Genomic DNA, 20,144 nt, shown 5'->3' on the forward strand with positions numbered 1-20,144 from the left:
TATTGGCTGGTCAGTGGTGTCACTCGGTGAGTCACGAGAGCATGTCGTTCACGAAAATAAAAACTGCCAATTTTGAAACCCAGCAACAAGGGAAATTGATACCAAAAATCAAAGCCATGGTCCCTGAGTCTGACGAAAAGCCACAGACCAAGCGTCAGGTCGACCGAGCAGCAGGACGAACGACCACACACATTAGGTGGTACTCGATCGTAATGGAAAATCAGTCGATCCGAGGTGAGTCATGGTGAGTCGATCCGAGTAGAAACTGATGGAAAAGGGGCTATAATAGTTTTGTTTTTATAGAGTTGTGTGAATGTACAGTATACAGCGACAAACAGGTTTTAATTTCCTCTGTGCAGTTATCACACAGCTTTACTCCATTGACTATGATACTGTAGTATTTACTACAAGTTCTTACAGCCAGTTATTAAACATATAGCTTGTGTTTGTCTGCTTGTCTTATTAATGCTTCTTATTGCTCTTCGTTGTAATATGTAAACTGACACACAGACACATAAGGAAATGAGGGATGGCTTAGAACTTTTGCACAATACTGTAGGTGATAATTCTCTGCATGTTCATTTTAACGACTTATTCAACATTAACCCAGTAATCTTCATATAGTCATTTCTCAATATAAAGTTAATCATCATAACCACTGCAGTAAAAACTCTACAACAAGCAAAAATGTTGCACCCAATACAATCACTAGACTATTATGGTAAACGTCAACTTATTGTCACCAGATCAGGCAATTCAAACATACTAGAAACCTCCTGTGATTGCAATATGCTGAGAATCAGATAGAAGATGATTTCACCCATTTCATATTTTAAAACTTCCATGGCATTGTGAAAATAACGTCACCAATGTCACCTATAATAAAACCTAGCCTAGCAAACATAAAATTACAACTTGATGCACACATAGTAACAGCAGCCTGGAGAAACAATGAGAACATACTGAGTAGCAAAAACAGCTCCAGCCCTGAACACATTATACAAATTAATTCTATATGTCAAGTTTCCACTTTATCTCACGCATGCAATAAACTTGAATGGCACCTATGATTAGGCGAGGTGTGTGTGTGTGTGTGTGTGTGTCTGCAAGTTTCAGTGTGACAATTAATTTTGTTCTCACAGCAGTCCAATTTTCTGCTGTATATTATCAGTGGTTTAACGGAGCTAATTCCATGCTACATTATGAGAGCAATGAAAGGAAGAGGGAGGCAAAAAGATAAAAGTTCAACCAGAAAAATTGATGAGGAACGGGACACTTTCTGTACAAGAAAATGTTATAGTGACATATAGATATCTTTGTGCACGGATACAGCGGAAAGGAGAGAAAAGCAAAGGTTGGAAAGGAGAAGAGGAGAGGAGGAACATACAAAAAAAGAATACAGACGGCTTTAAGGTATTGAGTAAGAGGCTGGAACAGGCATTAGGGTAGTTTTCTTCATGCAATATTGATCTGCTGTGCTTCAGACCCTCTCTCTTACACACACATACACACATATATCAAACACTCACAATCTTTTTTTGTCTGTCTCTTATAAGCATCCATCACAAGTGGCCCCAGTAGCCCTGCGTAAATGGATATGGTAAAGCACTGCACAAACACAAACTGATATTTATAGCCAGTAAAGTGAGTATTCAGCCTGACAGCTAGCACACACTGCAAAATATGATTCCAGAAAAGGATGTTTGGCCACATCATATTGAATAGGCTCCAAACATCAAAAACTGCATGCAAATAGAATCCCTGAATAGATATAAGATGGGAAAACTTGAAATGGGTCTACATGGGAAATAGCAGGAAGACCTGTGCTTTCTGTACACAACATTTATAAAAGAAAAAATCTGTTTGGTATTTGAAAAGCAATTTAAAAGGGAAGACAAATGCCCCACTGTTCAGTGACATTATGGCACAAACGTCACAGTGGGCTAAAGTAATGCTTTCCAATCTTTCTCGTGTAATGTGCTCACATAAATGATCACTTCAATCATTCATTCCTTACTTACTATCTAATAAAGTAGGCAGAGTGGGATATTAGCTATTTGCCGGTCTTTCTGTATCAGCATTTTTAGCAGCCAATAACTTAAAATAAATAAAGGAAAGGAAAGATGTGAGAAAGATGTGGTTGATTCTGCTCGGATCAATCAGCTGATCTGAGCAGAATCGTGCAGAGTTAACAACTAACTACACATAGAAATATCCATTTCTATGAAAGAGTTATTTATTCCATTGCACTCAGTTACCAAACAACAGTTTATCTATTGTTTTTAGCTAACAATTTTAATTTTACCTGGTTGTTGTAACAGCTAATACATAATCCATACTGTTGGCTAACACCTCAACTGCTAGCCATTCATTTTGGTAAACACATCCCAGATTTTTAATCCCCACATTTGGCTACTAATTTCAAGTACTTATCTATTATGTTTAATTTATTTATTTAATCACCCTATCATCTTATTTTTTTCTACATATACATCCACATCTGCTACTAATCCACACCATTTAGTTAGCTTCTTTACTTCCTTAAAATTGGCTCCAATATCAGTCCTTTAAAACTAAAATGCAGTTTCTGTTTTTACGGCTAATTGTTCCGTGTAACCCAAAGATACCTTTGTTGGGAGTCACTAGCGCTCTAACGTAGCCATCTTACATTTCATTTTGCCTAAATACTACTAGAATGACTCAAAAGTTGCTTCCGTTTAGCCTTCGCTTAGACAGAAGAAACATTTCTTTGAAAGTCTGCTATTATTATTTCTTTAGAACAGGTGACATACTCTCTGACAAAATGGATCAAGTGTTTAGAAATGTTGTTTGGCCACACAGTGAGATATTACTGATATATACACTTAGACAAGCCTCCACAAGCAGCTGTCAGCTTTCATAAAACATGGTGCACTTTGAGCCAGCTCAGACTTCTTATTGCAAACTGGCAAAGAGTGTGCTCTAGAGTCTAGACCACACAGATTGCTTCACTTCTATTAAAAAAAGAATTCCATAAATTGTTCCTCTGTGCCAAAGGGTCAGAGTCGAGGCAAACTTTGCAACTTTGGCATTGGCTGTATGCGTACGTGCAACAGGTTAGATCGTGGGCCTTTTTTTGAAGTGTGTGTGCCAACTGTAGGTGTGACGTATCTGATATTTTTCTGTTGTGTGGTAAAGTATAAACATATCCAACACACATTCCTGTACAATTTATATGCATCTTATTCTAGTTTGATTTTTCTGAGTTCATACTGTCGTCATGAAAAAATTGTGTGGGTATGTTCTCCCATATCTCACTTGACCTTTTACCTTCCAGTCTTTTTCTTCATTCCTCATTAATGAAAATAATGAGAGAAAAATATTCTAAACCAAAAACATTAAGTGAAATGTTAGTTTCCTAAGATAAACACAGTTGTAAAAAATGCATTATCGATCATCAATATCAAACATATGTTAACTACCCTAACATAACAGAATGTAAATATGATCTAAATGTATAAATTTATGGCCTTACCTGCGGAGAGCCATCAGAGCCATGCTCCTTGGTTTTTCTAGCAAGTCTTTTCTTCTTCTTGTGAAGTGGTTTGGACTCCAGGATCATTTCCTCTAGCTCAAATGTGGGGTCACAGTTTAGCCTTCGCCTCTACAGTGACATATTCATATAAAGAAAGACATATAATCAAAGGCATAGACGTGGCTATTTTGGTGTCAAAAAACAAGACAAAAAACAAATGGCAATGCAGGTTTCCGTGTTGTATTAGAAACGTGATGAGGAAAATTTAGAATTTTGCATCAATAAATGTTTTGTACCACTAAATATCTGACAATGAAATGTTCAACAGCGCTTCAGAACACAGTAATATGTGATAAAAAAAACAAACTGACGCAAGGTAAGACGCTGAGTGCTATAAAGTTAGGAAACAAAACATAAGGGCTGAGTTTTCCCTCAGTGTTCAAACATTAATAGTGTGGAAGGGATTAAAGACTGTGCATGTGCCTATAATTAAACAGAAAGACACTGTCAATTCCCCATCGATCCTCTGTGCCTTTCCTCTGCTGTGGTAGCCTGACCGCTGGGGATACCAGCTGCTCTGCTCTGCTATAGACTGAAACTAGATAAAGTCATTTAGTTAACTGTTTACTTCCAACAGTCATTAATCTCTATTTATTCCATTCTGGAGCAAAGCATTAACAGTTACTGTCACCTTTTAGGAGACTTTTAAAGTTATTTGATCATCACATTATTGTACAGGTTTTCTTTTCTTTCTAAAAGCTCTTCTGTGAGCCTGTCAAATTTACTTTGGACTTGCAGATTCTCATTTACACCCTTCAATCATCAGCTGTAACTTTTGTAACGCTTGGAAGAACCTGACATTACAGAAGATACTACATGAGCTTGTCAGCAAAGCAGCTTGACTCCCTGTCTAATGACATTATTAGCTTTATCCACTTTGCCACAATGACTCATTGACTATATAGCTGCTGGTAGATACGCATTTTAGCTTCTTTAGCTGCTTTCAGTCGTGTCTAAGACTCTTTCTGTTGTTCTGCATCTGCACACTCTGCCTGGATATCTACAATAAGTAGTTGGGCCAACTTAAACAGCAGGGGGCAGTGTTTACAGACAGGGTACAAAAGATTAACCGAACAGTGGCTTCATCTTCATTTTTCACTACCCGCTTTAGGGTAAATACCTGAAATACTGGTATGGAAATAAGTATGGGAAACATATGGCAGAAAAACCTTTGGTATTTATAATCTAATACGTTAAAAAACAAACTTGTGTCATGATACTCTAAATAAGCTTTAAGGCCATTTAAGACTTCTGTGGATGGATTATTTAAAGTGTGGTATATGTTTGTTTAGGTGCTCCTTACCTTGATTTACAGCAATGTTGTATTTGTGTCATTTAAATGTAATACAGCAGAAAAATAAACATTCAGATGTGAGCATTTTGCTGCGCACTACACTGCCACAGTGCTGAGTTTATGTCTGATACTCACATTTGGAATAAAACCTGGAGGGACCTGCTTGCTGAGCGCAGCATCCCAGTTGACGTCTGACATGTAGTCCAGATCCTGTAGCTCTGCTAGACAGGAAATGCGTTTCTGGACATCTATGCACAGCAACTGAAAGCGACAAAAGGATTAAAGTAAGAACAACTGTCCACGGGGAGGCATGGCTGAAAAGTTAGGAGGAGAGTCTCACTGAGACATGAGCACATGTTTGCCTTTAAGGATGTGTCTGAGAATGAGGATACAGGGACAAAGGGGGTTGGAAGTACTGGAGAAGGGACATGCGGAGGGAGCTTGAGGAAGAGGGCGGAAACAAAAGGAGGAGGAAAAAAATGAAACTCATATAGAAAGCTAATGGTGATGGGATAACGCAGTGGGTTGTGAAGGATAAAAGATGAAGGACAAATTTGTGGGCCTGAAATTCTTCCCTGGCATTTTCACATTCTTTACATCTCTTTCGTCTCTCTCTATACTCTCCTGCTCACTCCCTCATACACATATACACATGCAACTGGAATGCCAATGAGCTTCGAGGAGTCTGAGCACGAAGCAATGCAACAGTTTGACTGCAGTGGATCGCTGCCAAGATAAAAGCCAAATCCTACAACAGCCGTGCATCTTTTAAGCATTACAACAAGACGAAGACACGTTTGACAGCTGAATGACATACTGAATAACACGTAGACTATTCTAATTTTAGGCTGGTATTTAGTGTTTATTCACACATACTAAAGTATAAGCTTCCCTGTGTCTGTTTTTCTGTGTCTCTCTACATTTTCAGCTTTAGCATTTGTTCTGGAATAGTACCTTATTGATTTATGTATGCAAGTAACCGCTAACAGTTAACACTGTCATTCACCTACATCACTAATTTAAATGTTTGAATACTGATTCTACTCCATTATAATTCTAAAGTTGTGCTGCATTCAAGTGATGCTGTAGCAATGAAAGTGACCTCCTAATTAAGATTCTGTAGCCTCAGTGTGCTGGTGTCAGATATGGATAATGGTCTTCCCAGAGGAGACAAAGATTTCCCACACTGGAGAAAAAATTCAAAATAGCGTATGTCATACAAAATAGCAAAGACACCCACTGACAATAAGAGTACCAGGAAAAACAAAGGCATGAACAATATAATTTGTTTATGTTGCTGTTTATTATGCACTTGCTGCTTATTTACCTTTCTGAGAAGAGACTTCATCTCCAAAGACCAGGCTGCTGGGTAACTAGGATGGACCTTGTGAAATGTTTGCAGGATCTCATTGGCTGGTGTACTAGATTTCATCACATATGGCCTCTGAAATAAGGAAAGTAGAGCAAAAGACAGGTGAGGGGATATGGTGTTACTGACATGACAACCTGAGACTGTCACTGGGAAATCAATTGCTAAAGCTCCAGTCACAGAGGCTTCGAGACCAGCAACCACTGTCACGGGGGAAAAATGTGTATTGCCAAACTGATTGGCAAAAACCTCCTTGTGATTATTTTGGTCCCTAGCTGATTGCTGTGATCACCTGTACTTTTACAAACTGGAACCGGAGGCTATGTGCTTTCAAAGAAAAATCTGCATTTTTAAAATTAAATGCACTGGCTGCAGTGCTAAGGTTTGTGTGTCAGTCTTCAAAATTTACTACTGCTCAGCTACTAGTTAGCAAAAAATTGAGGCTGGAGAAATACAGGCTAAGTAACTGTGACCTATTTAGCACTCTCAGCATTCAACCAATGGTCAAACCCAGGGGGAAAGTTAAGATTGAATTCAATTATTACAATATTATGAGTAATATATTATAATTAAGAAGTGGCAGGAGTTTAAGAGAGAGAATGGAAGTTGAAAAGATACCTGAAAGTACATAACAGGCAAATAATTTTGTCACATCCAACAGACCAGTTTTCAACACCCAGAAACTGACTTTTGCTTTATGGATGATGTTCGAACGCGTCAGTCAAATGAAAAACGTGTTAAAACCCAGAGGAGACAGAGGGAAGAGCTGAAAATATATTGTCTTGGTAAAGGTGATGATGTGCAGAGAGAGGAATAAAAGAAAGTAGGGGAGATAACTAAAGGAACTACCCAAAGACTAGAGAAGTGAAGCTATGTCATTTCTAGGTATTAATAATCTGCTGAATAAGTGATGGTTGTAAAAGCAGAGGACACAGCTTTGTGGGATGATGAAGGCAGCAAGAATATGTCACTTTTTGAGATCAGATAAAGGACAAAAAATTCAGAGAAGGTAATGGAAGGGTTAGAAAGAAGATATTACAGCCGAGTGAAGACGCAGCTCTGAGGTCAGAAAGAGGACAGAATGCTTTTTTTTATATAAAGGGGAGTGGAAAGTGATTGTTATGGAAATATTGTGAGAACAGATTTACCTCATGCAGAAATAATCTTACAGAAGACTCAAATATAAAGTATAAAATATAGATGCACTTATCACGGACACACTTCATATCGAGAAGAAGCGATAGAAGCACATATGTTGCAGCTGGTATGAAGGAAGAAAGGCAGTTTATCCTTCCAAAGGGTGTTTTCCTATACCCCCTCCTGTTCCAGTGCTCCAGATAAGAGAACAGAGTGAGTTTCTACACTGTCAAGAAGCACCTGGACTGTCCTTGAAGCCTCTACAGAGACAAACTGATGACACCAAACAGAAGACGGTCAGGTCATAGTGTTCTAAAAAAGACTCCGTCATACCTGACCCTTTCAGGCCTCCTGGGAATAGTGAGACCTTACTAAAAAGAGGTGTCAAGTCCCAAAAAATCCATAACATTGACGAGATCTAATAACTTTGAACAGTTAAAGATACATAGATGTGTGAGAAGAGAAAATTTCAGTAAAAGTTCATGACAGTTTCCCATAAGTTTCAAAGACTTAGAATCCTTGTCAGTGCAGAGGGAGGTTACTGTAGTTTATGTAATCCTCCTAAAATATGAGAAGAAATTATGCAGCTGCAGTTGGATTTGAGTCCGCAACAAACACACTGCTCTAATAATACTCAGCCTAATGGAGTAGGAGGACCGAGGAAAAAGATCATGTCCTGTGTTTGCTTCCATGACATCAGAACTAAACTCTCCAGGTGGGAAGTGCACAAGATAAATAAATATCATTTTGAAAATCAATTCCAATTATATGGCTCTCTGAATAACTCCGATTCGATTTTCTCACTCTTCTGCAGCGATTGGTCTCGCACCACGACTAAACGATTAAACATCTATCCCAGTAAGGTCAGCTTAAACATAAGATTCAATTATAACTTCATCTTCCTTTTGTTTTGTAGAGGCTGTCTAAACTCCTACTAACAGGATTTTTCTAGCACTCAACGTCCTATGCATTATTGAATGCAGCTAAGTGTGTCAGACCGCACAGAAGTAATCTGTGATGTAGACATTGTGGTGTACTCCGTATGTGTCTAAATTACCTGTCCTCTTAGTAGCTCATAGGCCGTAATCCCCAGTGACCACCAGTCAACAGAGAAGGAGTAGCCGGGGTGGGACCCCTCAAAGGACTGAAAGAGCTCAGGTGCTGATGGACAAAAAAATATTGTACAACATAAATAATGCATTATAACACTTTATGACATCTTGTGTTATTAATGTTTTTTCATTCCCTTCTCTCGGGCTGTTTGGATGGGTTTATTTTAACTGTAGGATTCCTCCAGACATGAAAAAGGGGGAGGCCAGGGATATTGTAGCATTTTTTTTTCATCTGTACTTGAATTGTTTGATAAATAAACTTAGCACAAAAAAGATTTGGTTGATCATTTTCATTGCTGTGACAATGCTTATTGGCAATAAATCTTCTACCATTGGAAAGCCTGTTTGTTTCCCCTTTTTTAGGGGTGGGGAACTCCAAGCCTCAAGGGCCGGTGTCCTGCAGGTTTTAGATATTACCCTGGGTCAATACAGCTGAATCAAATGATTGGCTCATTACCAGGCCTCTGGAGAACTTCAAGACATGTTGAGGAGGTCATTTAGCCATTTAAATCAGCTGCGTTAGATCAAGGAAATGTCTAAAACCTGCAGGACACTGGCCCTTGAGGCCTGGAATTGCCCACCCCTGCCTTAAATAATGCATTTTGTGGGTTGACCAGCAGAGTTACCACCATGAAAACCTTTTGTCCCAAATCATTTCTGCCAATGTCAAACAGCCTATTCTGCTATGGGCTCTTGTTTTGAGCTTCTCGTTCCCCAGCTGTTTGAGGTGTCGGATCAGTGCCTGATTCACATGATGAGTCGAGACTCTGACGTTGGATCGTAGGGTCAATGTGTTTGGAAGACACAGAGCACCTTTTGTTCCAAGACTATTCATTTTAATGCAAGAAGTCAGAGTGCTACAACAGCCTACTTGGTGGGTAAAATGGTAACAATAAAAAACAAATCATTTTAACCTACTCAAACAGAAGTGACTTTGAAAGTAATCAGTTTATTGTAGTAGCATCTAATAATTAAGAAAATGTAATGTAAATCTTTTTTAGCCTATATACTTAAGAACATATATACTGGGAAAGGTATTTCACTCTTGCTAGGCTAACAATTCTTTGCATGGTAGCACTTTTGTACTCGATCTCAAACAGTGGTCAAGTGAGGTAACGTAAGTGTCATCATCTCAACTGTTATCATTTTGTTGTACCTGTATCTTTTTCAACACTTCCTTTTTTCTTTCTTTCTTTCTCTACTTTTTCTTTAATAATAATAATGAGTTCAGTAAATTATATACTTGGATGTATTTATTTGTTACTTTTTTTTTTTTACACAATTACCAATCTTTAGATCAATATTCTCTTGCAGATAAAATAATGATTCCTGGTCTTTTTTCTCAGAGGGTTCGGGTTAGGTAACTTAATTAAAGACTAATTTAAAACAGGCGTAGCATCTGTATCAACATACCCACAGGCGTAACATCTGTACATGTCATTTAAGTTGTCTAGTACAAGGTGCCTTGGTTGCTTGTGCACAAAAGAGATTAAGTCATTTTCTGTTGAGTATTTTTTTTAGGGTTCAGTGATGGAAAGCATCAATTTCATTCTTTTTCCCAGGGGTAAAATAAATATATTGACATGCTCTTTGAACTATATTACATCAGATTATCTCTGTAATGAATAACAGATTAAGAAAAACATCCAATTAAACAAATAAAACTGCTTTTTTTATTCTTCTGTGGAAGCGAATCATCTAGTCATCTGTGATTTTAAATAGTCAGTAGAAAAGCCTTCTGTGGCTAATCTCTTACCGTTTCGTCTGCGGATCTTTATCTATATTACACGCAGGACTGTGAGGAACTATACTCAGAAACATGCAGGCTCTCACACAAATCCCCCACCTCTCCTTTAGGTTTGCTCTGCCTTCTTGCTGAAATGGAAAAAGTGTAGCTTATCTACTAAAGGTTCTTAGAGAAGGGGAGGAAGGGTTCTTTTTTCCCCAGAGCAGCCATGAATTATCTATTATACTGTAGAGAATTCACCTGGAGTCTGGTCGCACATTGTTCCAAGGTCATTTTCTAACCTGAATGCACAATTTATAAGGGAAAAAGAAAACAAAAAAGCTCACAATTCCCATGTCCCCTTTAAGCATGCACGCAAACACATCCAAATGCATGGTCATCATTCATACTGGCCTCAAATCCTATTCAACCTATCTGATCTCTTTGGAGCTGAATCCACATAAGCCTGATTTAAGACAAAACTGAAGATGTGCTGGAAACAAGTGAAAGCAAGTCCTTTATTTAATTTTATTATATGATTCTTACAGTATGCAATAAAGACTCAATAATGCACTACATATATATTTACATATATATTAACTACAAATATTTTTGGGGTTTTTTTTGGTCCCATCAAAAAATACAAATGTAGCTTTAACATCCAAAGTTCACCTTAAAATAAAGTTTTATTTATTGGATGTAGTTTTTATTAATAATTTATTAAAGTGACAGATGTAAATTCACTCAGTCAAGCTCTGTGAACTATCCATCTTTCATCTCTTTTTCATGTGTATTTAAATATTTTATGAAAGTATAATTTAAATATTTTTGAAACTAAAGAGTTTTTGTTCTTTTTAAAACTACCGCCTCAATCTCAGAGCCGACCCTGCAACAGCATTTGCACAATTCTTTTTCTAACTGAAAATTGAAGCAGCCTTTGGAACATCCAGCAGTGGAAGTCCACTTCACCGAAAGCTGAGGAAGATTTATTGTGTTGATTTCTTAAGATTAAAGGGCAGAGTTTCAAACCGTTTCAATTCCAGTAGCCTTTTCTTGTCAAAATGTCATTTTCTTACCCATGTATGGTTTGGTTCCAGCAATGGATGTTGCTTTGAGGTCGTCTTTTACAATGGCTGCAATGTTGAAGTCTGTTAGATGGACGTGCCCTAAAGAACAGAGAGATTTTGTTACCTCAAATGTCTCATTCTTGACAACTGACCTGTGTCATATTGCATTGCAATATAACACATACTGCAGGGTTTGCCATGCACACAGATACTGATATAGTGTGTTATAAAACCAAGAAGTTTAACATGTATTTTTCTATTAATTCCCATTTCTTTTGCTGCTTTTTTGCAGTCTGAAGTATTTTCAGGTACTGGTGTGTGACTTTTCTAAAGCACATGGACGAATATTTGGTTTTCTGTTATTATCAAAGGAGCTCTGTTAATGAAGTTGGATCACTGTGACAGCTGTGTAGCAGAGCTTAAACAGCAGTTGACACTCAAATGATGCTTGAGTACGAGTAAGGCTTTATTGTTTTTCTTTGTGTTTCCGCCTTTTTTCCCTGTGAGTATCACGGTGGTTAGCACCGTCACCTCCCAGAAAGAAGGTTCCCAATTTGAAGCTTGAGGATGGATGTGGCCGTTCTGTAAGTCTGCATGTTTGTGAGTCTGCATGTTAGGGCAAGTGGTGTCCCTAATTTGGCTGTGGGTATGAATGTGAGTATTTGTGGTTGTATGTGTCTCTCTGTTAAACCTGTGGTGGACAGGCAAACTGTCCATGGTATACCACACCTCTCACCCCAGCACAGCTTGGAAAAGTCCAAGACCCCCGTATACCTAAAATAGATCAGCAGTTAGAAATGATCTCTCTATGTTTTCATCTGTTTTTGCTTTACAGGAGACAGATTTAGACAGGAAATTTAGACCGCAGGAGTGAGAAGAAAAAGACAGCTGTCCTCAAAATGCTGCACTGCTAGGACAAAATTTTCTAGTTTGTCTTGAATAGACTTTAAGCAAACTGTCAATCTCAGACCAGCTTATTGAGAACCGGGGTTTTCATTGCCTCGGCTGAGTTGAGTCTCTGAGGACCGGTAGCACATGCCTTTAGGCTAATGGTTTTTGCATTATTTGTATTAATAATGGTTAATTTCTCAAGATTGAAGATTCCTTTTAGTAGTTATTGTGCTTCATAAGGATGTAACGAAATTGCAGATTACTCCATTTTTGCTAATAACAAGAAAAAAAAAAGCAGATTTTACAAATTAATAATAATTATAAAAAATAAAACATATTATAAGTGATGAAATGTGGAGAATGAATTCAGCTCAGTCTCATAACCTGAGGAAAGAATTAGCAGAAACTTCTCGATCAACAGGGACGATGGTGGCAGCAGGGTGAACAGGCTGTGGATGACATTGTTTTGGCACTATGCAGACACCTCACTGATATTACTGTGTTAATAGCATTAATCAAAAGATGCAGAGCCTTCTAGCTTTGAGCTATGCACGAGTTTGGGGATTTAGATCCTTCTCCTGCAGAAGTTTACAATAACTTGGCGAAGGACTTTCGCTTTCTACGTTTCCTGTCTTAACTACAGTCTTTTCTGAGCTTTGTTTACAACAATGGAGAAGTGCGATGACAATGACAAGTTCTCTGTGATATAGAAAAACCCAGGAACCTCAAAGAGCTCAGCTTACCCCACTTCACATACACTACATTGCCAAGTATTCACTCGTCTGCCATCACATGCATTTGAACTTGATTGACATCTTGTTCTCAATCCATAGGGTTTAATATCAGTCATAAACTGATGATGGTGAGAAGGCCTGGCCTGCAGTCTCCACTCTGATTCATCCCAAAGGCGTTCTATCAGACTGAGATGAGGACTCTGTGCAGTCTAGTCATGTTCTCCCACACCAAACTTGCTTATCCATGTTTTTATGAACCTTGCTTTGTGCACTGGTGCACAGCCATGTTGGAACAGGAAGGGACCATCCCCAAACTGGGGTGAGCCCAACTCCTAAAAAACAACCCTACACCATAATCACCCCTCCACCAAACTTTACACTTGGCACCCTGCAGTCAAACAATTACCATTCCCCTGGCAGTTGCCAAACCCAGACTCGTCCATTAGGCTTCCAGAAGGAAAAGCATGATTTGTCACTCCAGAAAACACGTCTCCACTGCCCTAGAGTCCAGTGGCAAATTGCTTTACACTGCTGCTTTAGACTTTTTTGCATTGCGCTTGATGTTGTAAGGCTTGGATGCAGCTGCTCAGACATGGAAACCAATTCCATGATGAGTGAGTGAGTTAATTTGAAAGCTGTACGAAGTTCGGAGGTCTTTAGTGACTGGCTCTGCAGAAAGCTGGTGACCTCTGTGTCCCTCAGCATCCGCTGACTTTCTCCATGATTTTATGTGGCCTAACACTTCGTGGCTGAGTTGCTGTTGCTCTCACTCCCTTTGCTATAATACCGCTAACCGCTGACTGTGGAATATTTAGCAGCAAGGAAATTTCACGACTGGACTTGTTGCACAGGTGGCATCATGTCACGGTACCATGCTACAATTCACTGAGCTCCTGAGAGCGACCCATTCTTTCACAAATATTTGTAGAAGCCGTCTGCATGCCTCAGTAGTTGATCTTATACACCCGTGGCCATGAAAGTGGTTGGAGCTGCTGAATTTAATGATTGGGATGAATAAGTGAATACACTTGGCAATGTAGTATACATTGATTTAACAGTGGAGTGTGTATTTGTATGAGTACCTTTTTTTTCTCAAATCACCAATCAACTCCCTATTGTTGATCTTGTTAAGCGGCAGGATTTTAATGAATTGCTTTGAATACCTCATAAGAGGTGCGTCACAACAGTTGGGCATCCATGGAATACTTGCCAGTTACAGTGGATGGATTTAATAAAGTAGCGGCTCTTGACTCGTGGGGTGCATTATGAGTTAAGCTTAAGTGGATCCCTGGGTGATTCTTTTTATTTTAAAGTACCATTCCCACTGTCCCTGCTTGTGAGTGTTTAAGTGGCCACTGAACAATGGTTCAGCAGGAGGCCTGGTGGCTTAGTTATCTAATGTGTTTTATGGGATTACCACGACAACTGTCAAGCTTTCCTTAGGCCATATCCTGCTGCTGCATAGCGCTTCTATTTTTAGTATGGCTTTCATTACCAATACCTCACAACATGCACCCAAATCAATTTCTTGGATCCATTTTTGTAGCCACAGTTATATGTATTAACACTTACTGCAGGGCCATACAACATAAAGTTTGGGAACTTTTCCCAAAAAGTGACATCATCCAGCAAATTGTGCACTACATGTGAGATGTAAGCAACCAGAGATTTCTTCATTAATACACTTTTAACCAATGACTCTTTTCAGTTGCAATGCCCATCTGAGGACTGAAAGAAAACTACCCCTACAGTTTATTCTTAAGTGTTATTTAAACAGCATAACACAGTGCATCTCTCTTTTTTCCTAATAAAACTGTCTAGAACCTCAACTAAATCAGCACTGGTGCCTCGTTTCAGTCTTTTTTATATTAATATTATTACACTGAAAGCATTTGAGCCAAAAAGGATTTTGTTCTGCATCAGAAATATTTGGAATTAATGTGTTAATATTCATAATCTTTTTGATCTGTGAGCTGTTGTTGAGGTAATGCCAAAACAAAGACCATGGATTGAAGTCTGCTGAAATAAGCTTTTCTCAGTCAGTATCTCGCTAGTGTAATAATCTTTGTTTGTGACATTGGTGTCGGGTTGTCTCACCACAGTGTGTGTAAACTCTGCAATCAGGTGCCACCTTTTCCACCTTTCAAATCCCTGTGTGCCGAAACGCTGTTGTGCAATCTGATTTATGCCACATAATACCACAATGAACAAGAAGCACTTGAGCTGTCAAATCATAATGGTGAAATAATGAAAAAAATAAAGCATATCTAATTGTTTTAATGAAGACATGCTTTGCCTTCACTCAACACATGTAGAGACTGTTAAAGTAACCTCAAGCATACTAATCATTAATGTTCCTCATTAAGGTAAAAGCCAGTATTCCAGAACACCAATTTCAATTTCAAGTGATAGTTTTTCACGCTGTGAAAATTGCTAGTTGACACACACATGGAAGTCATTACTATTTTAGCTTGCAGGTGTGTGTTAGCTTGAAAGCTCCCTGCTTTCTCTAAAACAGAACGATCGCATGCTACCTTTTATGAGTCAGATGTGAGCTGACGTGCCATACGTATGCAGATGCAATTATCGGTGTTTGTTAGGTTGTGGAGAAGAGACCCGTGGTTTCAATCATAATATTCTTTTAATGTGCTGTGTGTTCGTTTTCGTAGGAAAGGTGCATATAATCTCACAGAGGATAAAATAGACCTGGCCCTCCTGGAGCTTCACTCAGCATCCTAAGCGCTATGCTGTTTAACAAAGCAACGTCACATGTGCACGAGTAAATTGTTTTTCTCTATATGAAGCAGCTCCCAGAGGGACACAGGAGCACAGGTCAATTCCAGCTTTCAAAATGCAGAAGCAAACAGCTTGCTACCCCCCTCTGACACCTCATGCTGTTTTAGACTTCAGTGAAGAGGTAAACTAAAGGTCTATGCAGGGGAAAAAAACAAGAGTGTGGGCAGAATGCATGACGAGGAGAGAAGTGCTTAGTGAGTTTTAAAGGACACACACACTTACAGGCAGGAACCACAAGTGAACGTCTGTTGTCCTGTGGAAATTAGGCAGGAGCTGTCAATGCTGCCTCCCCCCCCCCTCCCTCAAATGCTCTTTCTCTCTGCTTTTCGCTTTTATCTCTGTTCTTTCCTTATGCATCTCTGTCTGTCTGTTGCATTTTTTCTCCTTTGATAAATCTTTTCAGAAATGTGTGTTCATCACTTTCCTCCTTTGTGTCGTATCCTCGCCTCACGCTCTTTCTCTGTCTGTCTTTCTTTGTCTGCCTGTTGTGACAGCAGGGCTGCCATCCCACATATCCCTTTGGCTCTCTTGAGCAGCTGCCCCATGCCCTCTGATATCTAAGGAGTTTAGGGGTGTGTGTCTGTGCATGTGTGCACTACACTGCAGTATATGAACAAAACGGACACTTTGATGTGAGGCGGCTTTTTAAAACAAAGGAAATAATTCTCCAGTCTAGTTAGTGAATTAGTTATGCACTGATTTAAATATCAGCAGTGCACTGCTAGACAGCCTTTGCTATAATGATAACCAACAAAAACACCTTAAAGTCGTGTCCCTGTTAAGTTAGATTTAAAACCTACTGCAGAGCAATTGATGCATTTGCAGTCCTGTAACACGGTGAAACAGAGAAAACAGGAATATGACAAACAAACTAGCATGACCTTAAAAGACAAGTGCAAATAAATATGATATAATAATAAAAATATAATTAATGCATAAATAAGATCGTTTTTTGTTAATAATGCCATGTTTTTACTTGTGTACGAGTGGTACCTGTAGCCCGTTCAGGTTGCACAGATAGTCCAAATCTTTCAAAATTGCACACCCATCACATTCTTCACAAGAAGGTTTGTTGTGTCTCTAAGGACAGTTTAAAAAGTGGTGAAGATACAAAGATGGGTGCTTTCAAACATAGAGAGCTGGACAGGGCCACAAAAGGCCATCATGTGATCGTGGCTCGAGAGTTGGCAGTTTGTCTTGTAATTGGAAGGTTGCCGGTTCGAGTCCTGGCTCCGACAGTCTCGGTCATTGTGTCCTTGGGCAAGATACTTCACCCGTTGCCTGCTGGTGGTAGTCAGAGGGCCTGGTGGCGCCAATGTCCGGCAGCCTCGCCTCCGTCAGTGTGCCCCAGGGCGGCTGTGGTAGCTTGCCATCACCTGTGTGTGAATGGGTTGATGACTGAATGTGTAAAGTGCTTTGGGGTCCTTAGGGACTAGTAAAGCGCAATACAAATACAGGCCATTTACCATCAACCCAGCAGCAGGATCAGAATCTGCTTTTTTGTACGAGGAACAAGAGGAGCACTACCAGAGCCCAACAAACTGGCCTCCAGCAGGTTAATTATCTGACCAAGATGAAAAAATCCACTAAGGTGGCACCAGAGCCCGAAATCCTTTAGTAGGACCTGTTCTCACAATCCACAACTATGCAACCCATTTGTCAAGAATATACCTCACAAAAACATCCACCTGGACGATGCTGCATTTGAAATGTTGTCTCCGGACTCTTTCGCAGCTATCTACTTATGCTTCTAGATTAAATCCCTGAACTTTAAGCGACTGTGTGTCATAGTGTCATGACTGAGTCTTCCCTCGTATAACAACATTTGGAATTCAAGCCTATTTTTGCCGTTCTTACATAAGAACAATTCCCATTCTTTTCTTCACAGTGAAGAATACAGAATAATAAAACATCGTCTACTTACTGAATCGAGAGCTGACACTAAAACCTGTTATGAAACTCTATCGATAATTCCATCCTTCTGACACACACACAAGAATTCTAAGTTTCTCTTTTCGCACATGGAGAAGACATGATGAATATAACCTTGTTTTCCACTCCCCGTTACATCACTCCATTTTATTTCATCCCATGGTTCAGAGAGAAAGAAAAAAAGCTTTGCTTAAATGTCACACAGCTTCAGCCAACTCAAACTGACAGTTTGGACAAAACATAAGATTTCACTTGTGCAGGCCTTCTCTGGTAAGAGGCATTTTCCCGCTTTGTGCTGCTTTGTGTTGCAAGACCTATCTAGTCAGTAAATGTGAAAGCTGTCTCTGTGCATTGCAGCTACTTTGATCTGTGCAATTGTGCAACCCAGAGGTTAGAAGTTGGGTGAAATTCTTAGTTAGATGCAGTTGAAGTGTTGAATTTTTAACGGTGAGTCTTTTTGATGGAAATTTCATTCACTGACACTGAAATTAATTAATTAATAAAAAAATATAAAGAAACAGGGCATCTTACCATGTTCATCTAGTAGTATGTTGTCAGGTTTGATGTCTCTGAAAAGGGACACAGAGAATACAGTAAAATTAATCTTTGGATATCACAAATCGGAATCAGATTTGTGTTTGTAAATCACAAAGTGATTGTGCAGATATGCAGCACAATTTGTAGAAGAAGCATGATTGAGATTTTCAAACCCCAAAATAATCAAAATTATAAAAAAAAAACAGTGTTTCTTAAATAAACAGTGGATCAAAGTACTGATTACTTGTTGAACAGACACCTTAGAAAATGACTATGATGCTCGAGATCAATCAGGAGAATGAAAGCTTACGAGTTTCAAATGCATCAAAATCACAATTATAAGAACGCTTTCACATTCACATTAAACATTTTATCCAACTAAGGCTATAACTTTGAAGCTGTTGTCATTTTAGTGCAATCAGGGGAATTGTGTGATAACGTCTTCTTTAAAGTAGTAATCTGAAAAATATGAAACGTTGGTGTGTTGCGTCATCCACTGTGATAAGCGCACAAGGCTCTGGTGTGCATAGCAATTCCCGCAGTTCACCTGTGAATAAAACAGCGTGGGTGGTACTCTGATGTCTTATTTGCTGCTGGTGACGTTTGAGTTTCTGTAGGTGGCACTGTCATCTCTGCCAAGGAGCTGAGATTACTCATATTAATTACTTAATTCTTCTCTTCTTTATCCTAAAAAGGCCTTATATCTGCTTAAAAAAGGAGGTGAATGTACAGCTGACTGGCATGCAGTTCTTTTGAATCATTTCACTTAAGCAAAAAACAATATTTAATAAGGAAACTTTAAAATGGTGATCTCTTACATTCGCTGTGTGGTGAACACAAATGAATCTTAACTATTTATGAGAGAACGGGGGGGCGTCAGGTTAAACTGTGGGAGCAGAAACCTGAAACCTGAGAAGAGTGGCAGGTGTGGGCCGAGACCCTTTCAAAAGTCACAGCTTCTCCGCACCATGTGCTTGTTTTTCTCCTATTTTCTACCACGTTTTTTGGTTTTTTTGGGGGGGGGAACGGACGACATTTTTATATGTTTTTTAACCCAACGTGCACTTACTAGGCACTCTATAGCTGATTAGTACTAGACTATGGAGTTGCTGCAAATTTGACATCCATGAGGCAAACCTCCCATCCAAGATGGCATACTGAATTGAGATCTGATGACGAGACTCCTCACCGTTTTTCCAATCACCTATTGTCCAATTCTGGTGATCCTATGTGAACTGTGGCCTCAGAATTATTTTCTTAGTTGACAGGAGTGACGCTCAGTGTGCTCTTGTCCAACTGCTACAAGGTTTGACCTGTGTGCTCACAGATTCTTCATATCTTGGTTTAACAAGTGGCTATTTGAGCCTTCCTGTTAGCTTGAAGCAGTCTAGCCAATCTCCTCTGACTTCTGGAATCAACAAGGCATTTTCAGTCAGAGAACTGTGGCTCGCTGGATATTTTCTCTTTTTCAGATATAAGGTTGTGTGGGAAAACACCAACCTGTCTAATACAAACAAACATGCCGTGTTCAAAGTCACTTAAATCACCTTTCTTCCCGATTCTGAAGCCCGCTTTGAACCTCAGCAGGTCGTCTTAAACATTTCTATATGCCCAGATAAACTTAATTGCTGCCAAGCGACATTTGTGTTAATAAGCAGCTTAACAAGTGTAATCAACAGTGGCTGGTGGGTGTTTATCATCAAGAAGCACCACAGTAACACCTCACTGTCCTGCTGAAGCAATGTATGTTTGTGGAATTAGATCTAAATTGTAATTTAAATATAAATATCCCTGTTCTACTCTTATGAGGTATTCAAAGCATTTAAAAGATTATTTAATGAGCAAAAAATAAAATAAAGCACACAAAAAGAAAGAAAGAATCTGCTTCCAGTGAAAGTTTCAATTTCGTTACATTTTATTTATCTTATTATTTTATTTTTTAACTGGAAAAAAATATTCATTTATCACACAGATT

At 39.0% G+C, this 20,144-nt stretch overlaps 1 protein-coding gene across 1 annotated transcript in view; it reads right to left on the minus strand.

The window, feature by feature from the left end:
• stk32a (serine/threonine kinase 32A) overlaps positions 1 to 20,144 on the minus strand; it is a 65,300-nt gene that overhangs the window by 9,642 nt on the left and 35,514 nt on the right. Inside the window, exons 6-11 of the mRNA XM_005727746.1 lie at positions 18,164 to 18,201; positions 11,289 to 11,378; positions 8,432 to 8,535; positions 6,196 to 6,312; positions 5,004 to 5,129; positions 3,515 to 3,643 (exon numbers count right to left, since the gene is read on the minus strand). Coding sequence (XP_005727803.1) covers positions 3,515 to 3,643; positions 5,004 to 5,129; positions 6,196 to 6,312; positions 8,432 to 8,535; positions 11,289 to 11,378; positions 18,164 to 18,201 — 604 coding nt within the window. The remainder of the gene's footprint in view (positions 1 to 3,514; positions 3,644 to 5,003; positions 5,130 to 6,195; positions 6,313 to 8,431; positions 8,536 to 11,288; positions 11,379 to 18,163; positions 18,202 to 20,144) is intronic.

Source organism: Pundamilia nyererei, unplaced genomic scaffold (assembly GCF_000239375.1).
Source record: "Pundamilia nyererei isolate P.nyererei 1_Seehausen unplaced genomic scaffold, PunNye1.0 scaffold00026, whole genome shotgun sequence".
Lineage (NCBI taxonomy): Eukaryota > Metazoa > Chordata > Actinopteri > Cichliformes > Cichlidae > Pundamilia > Pundamilia nyererei.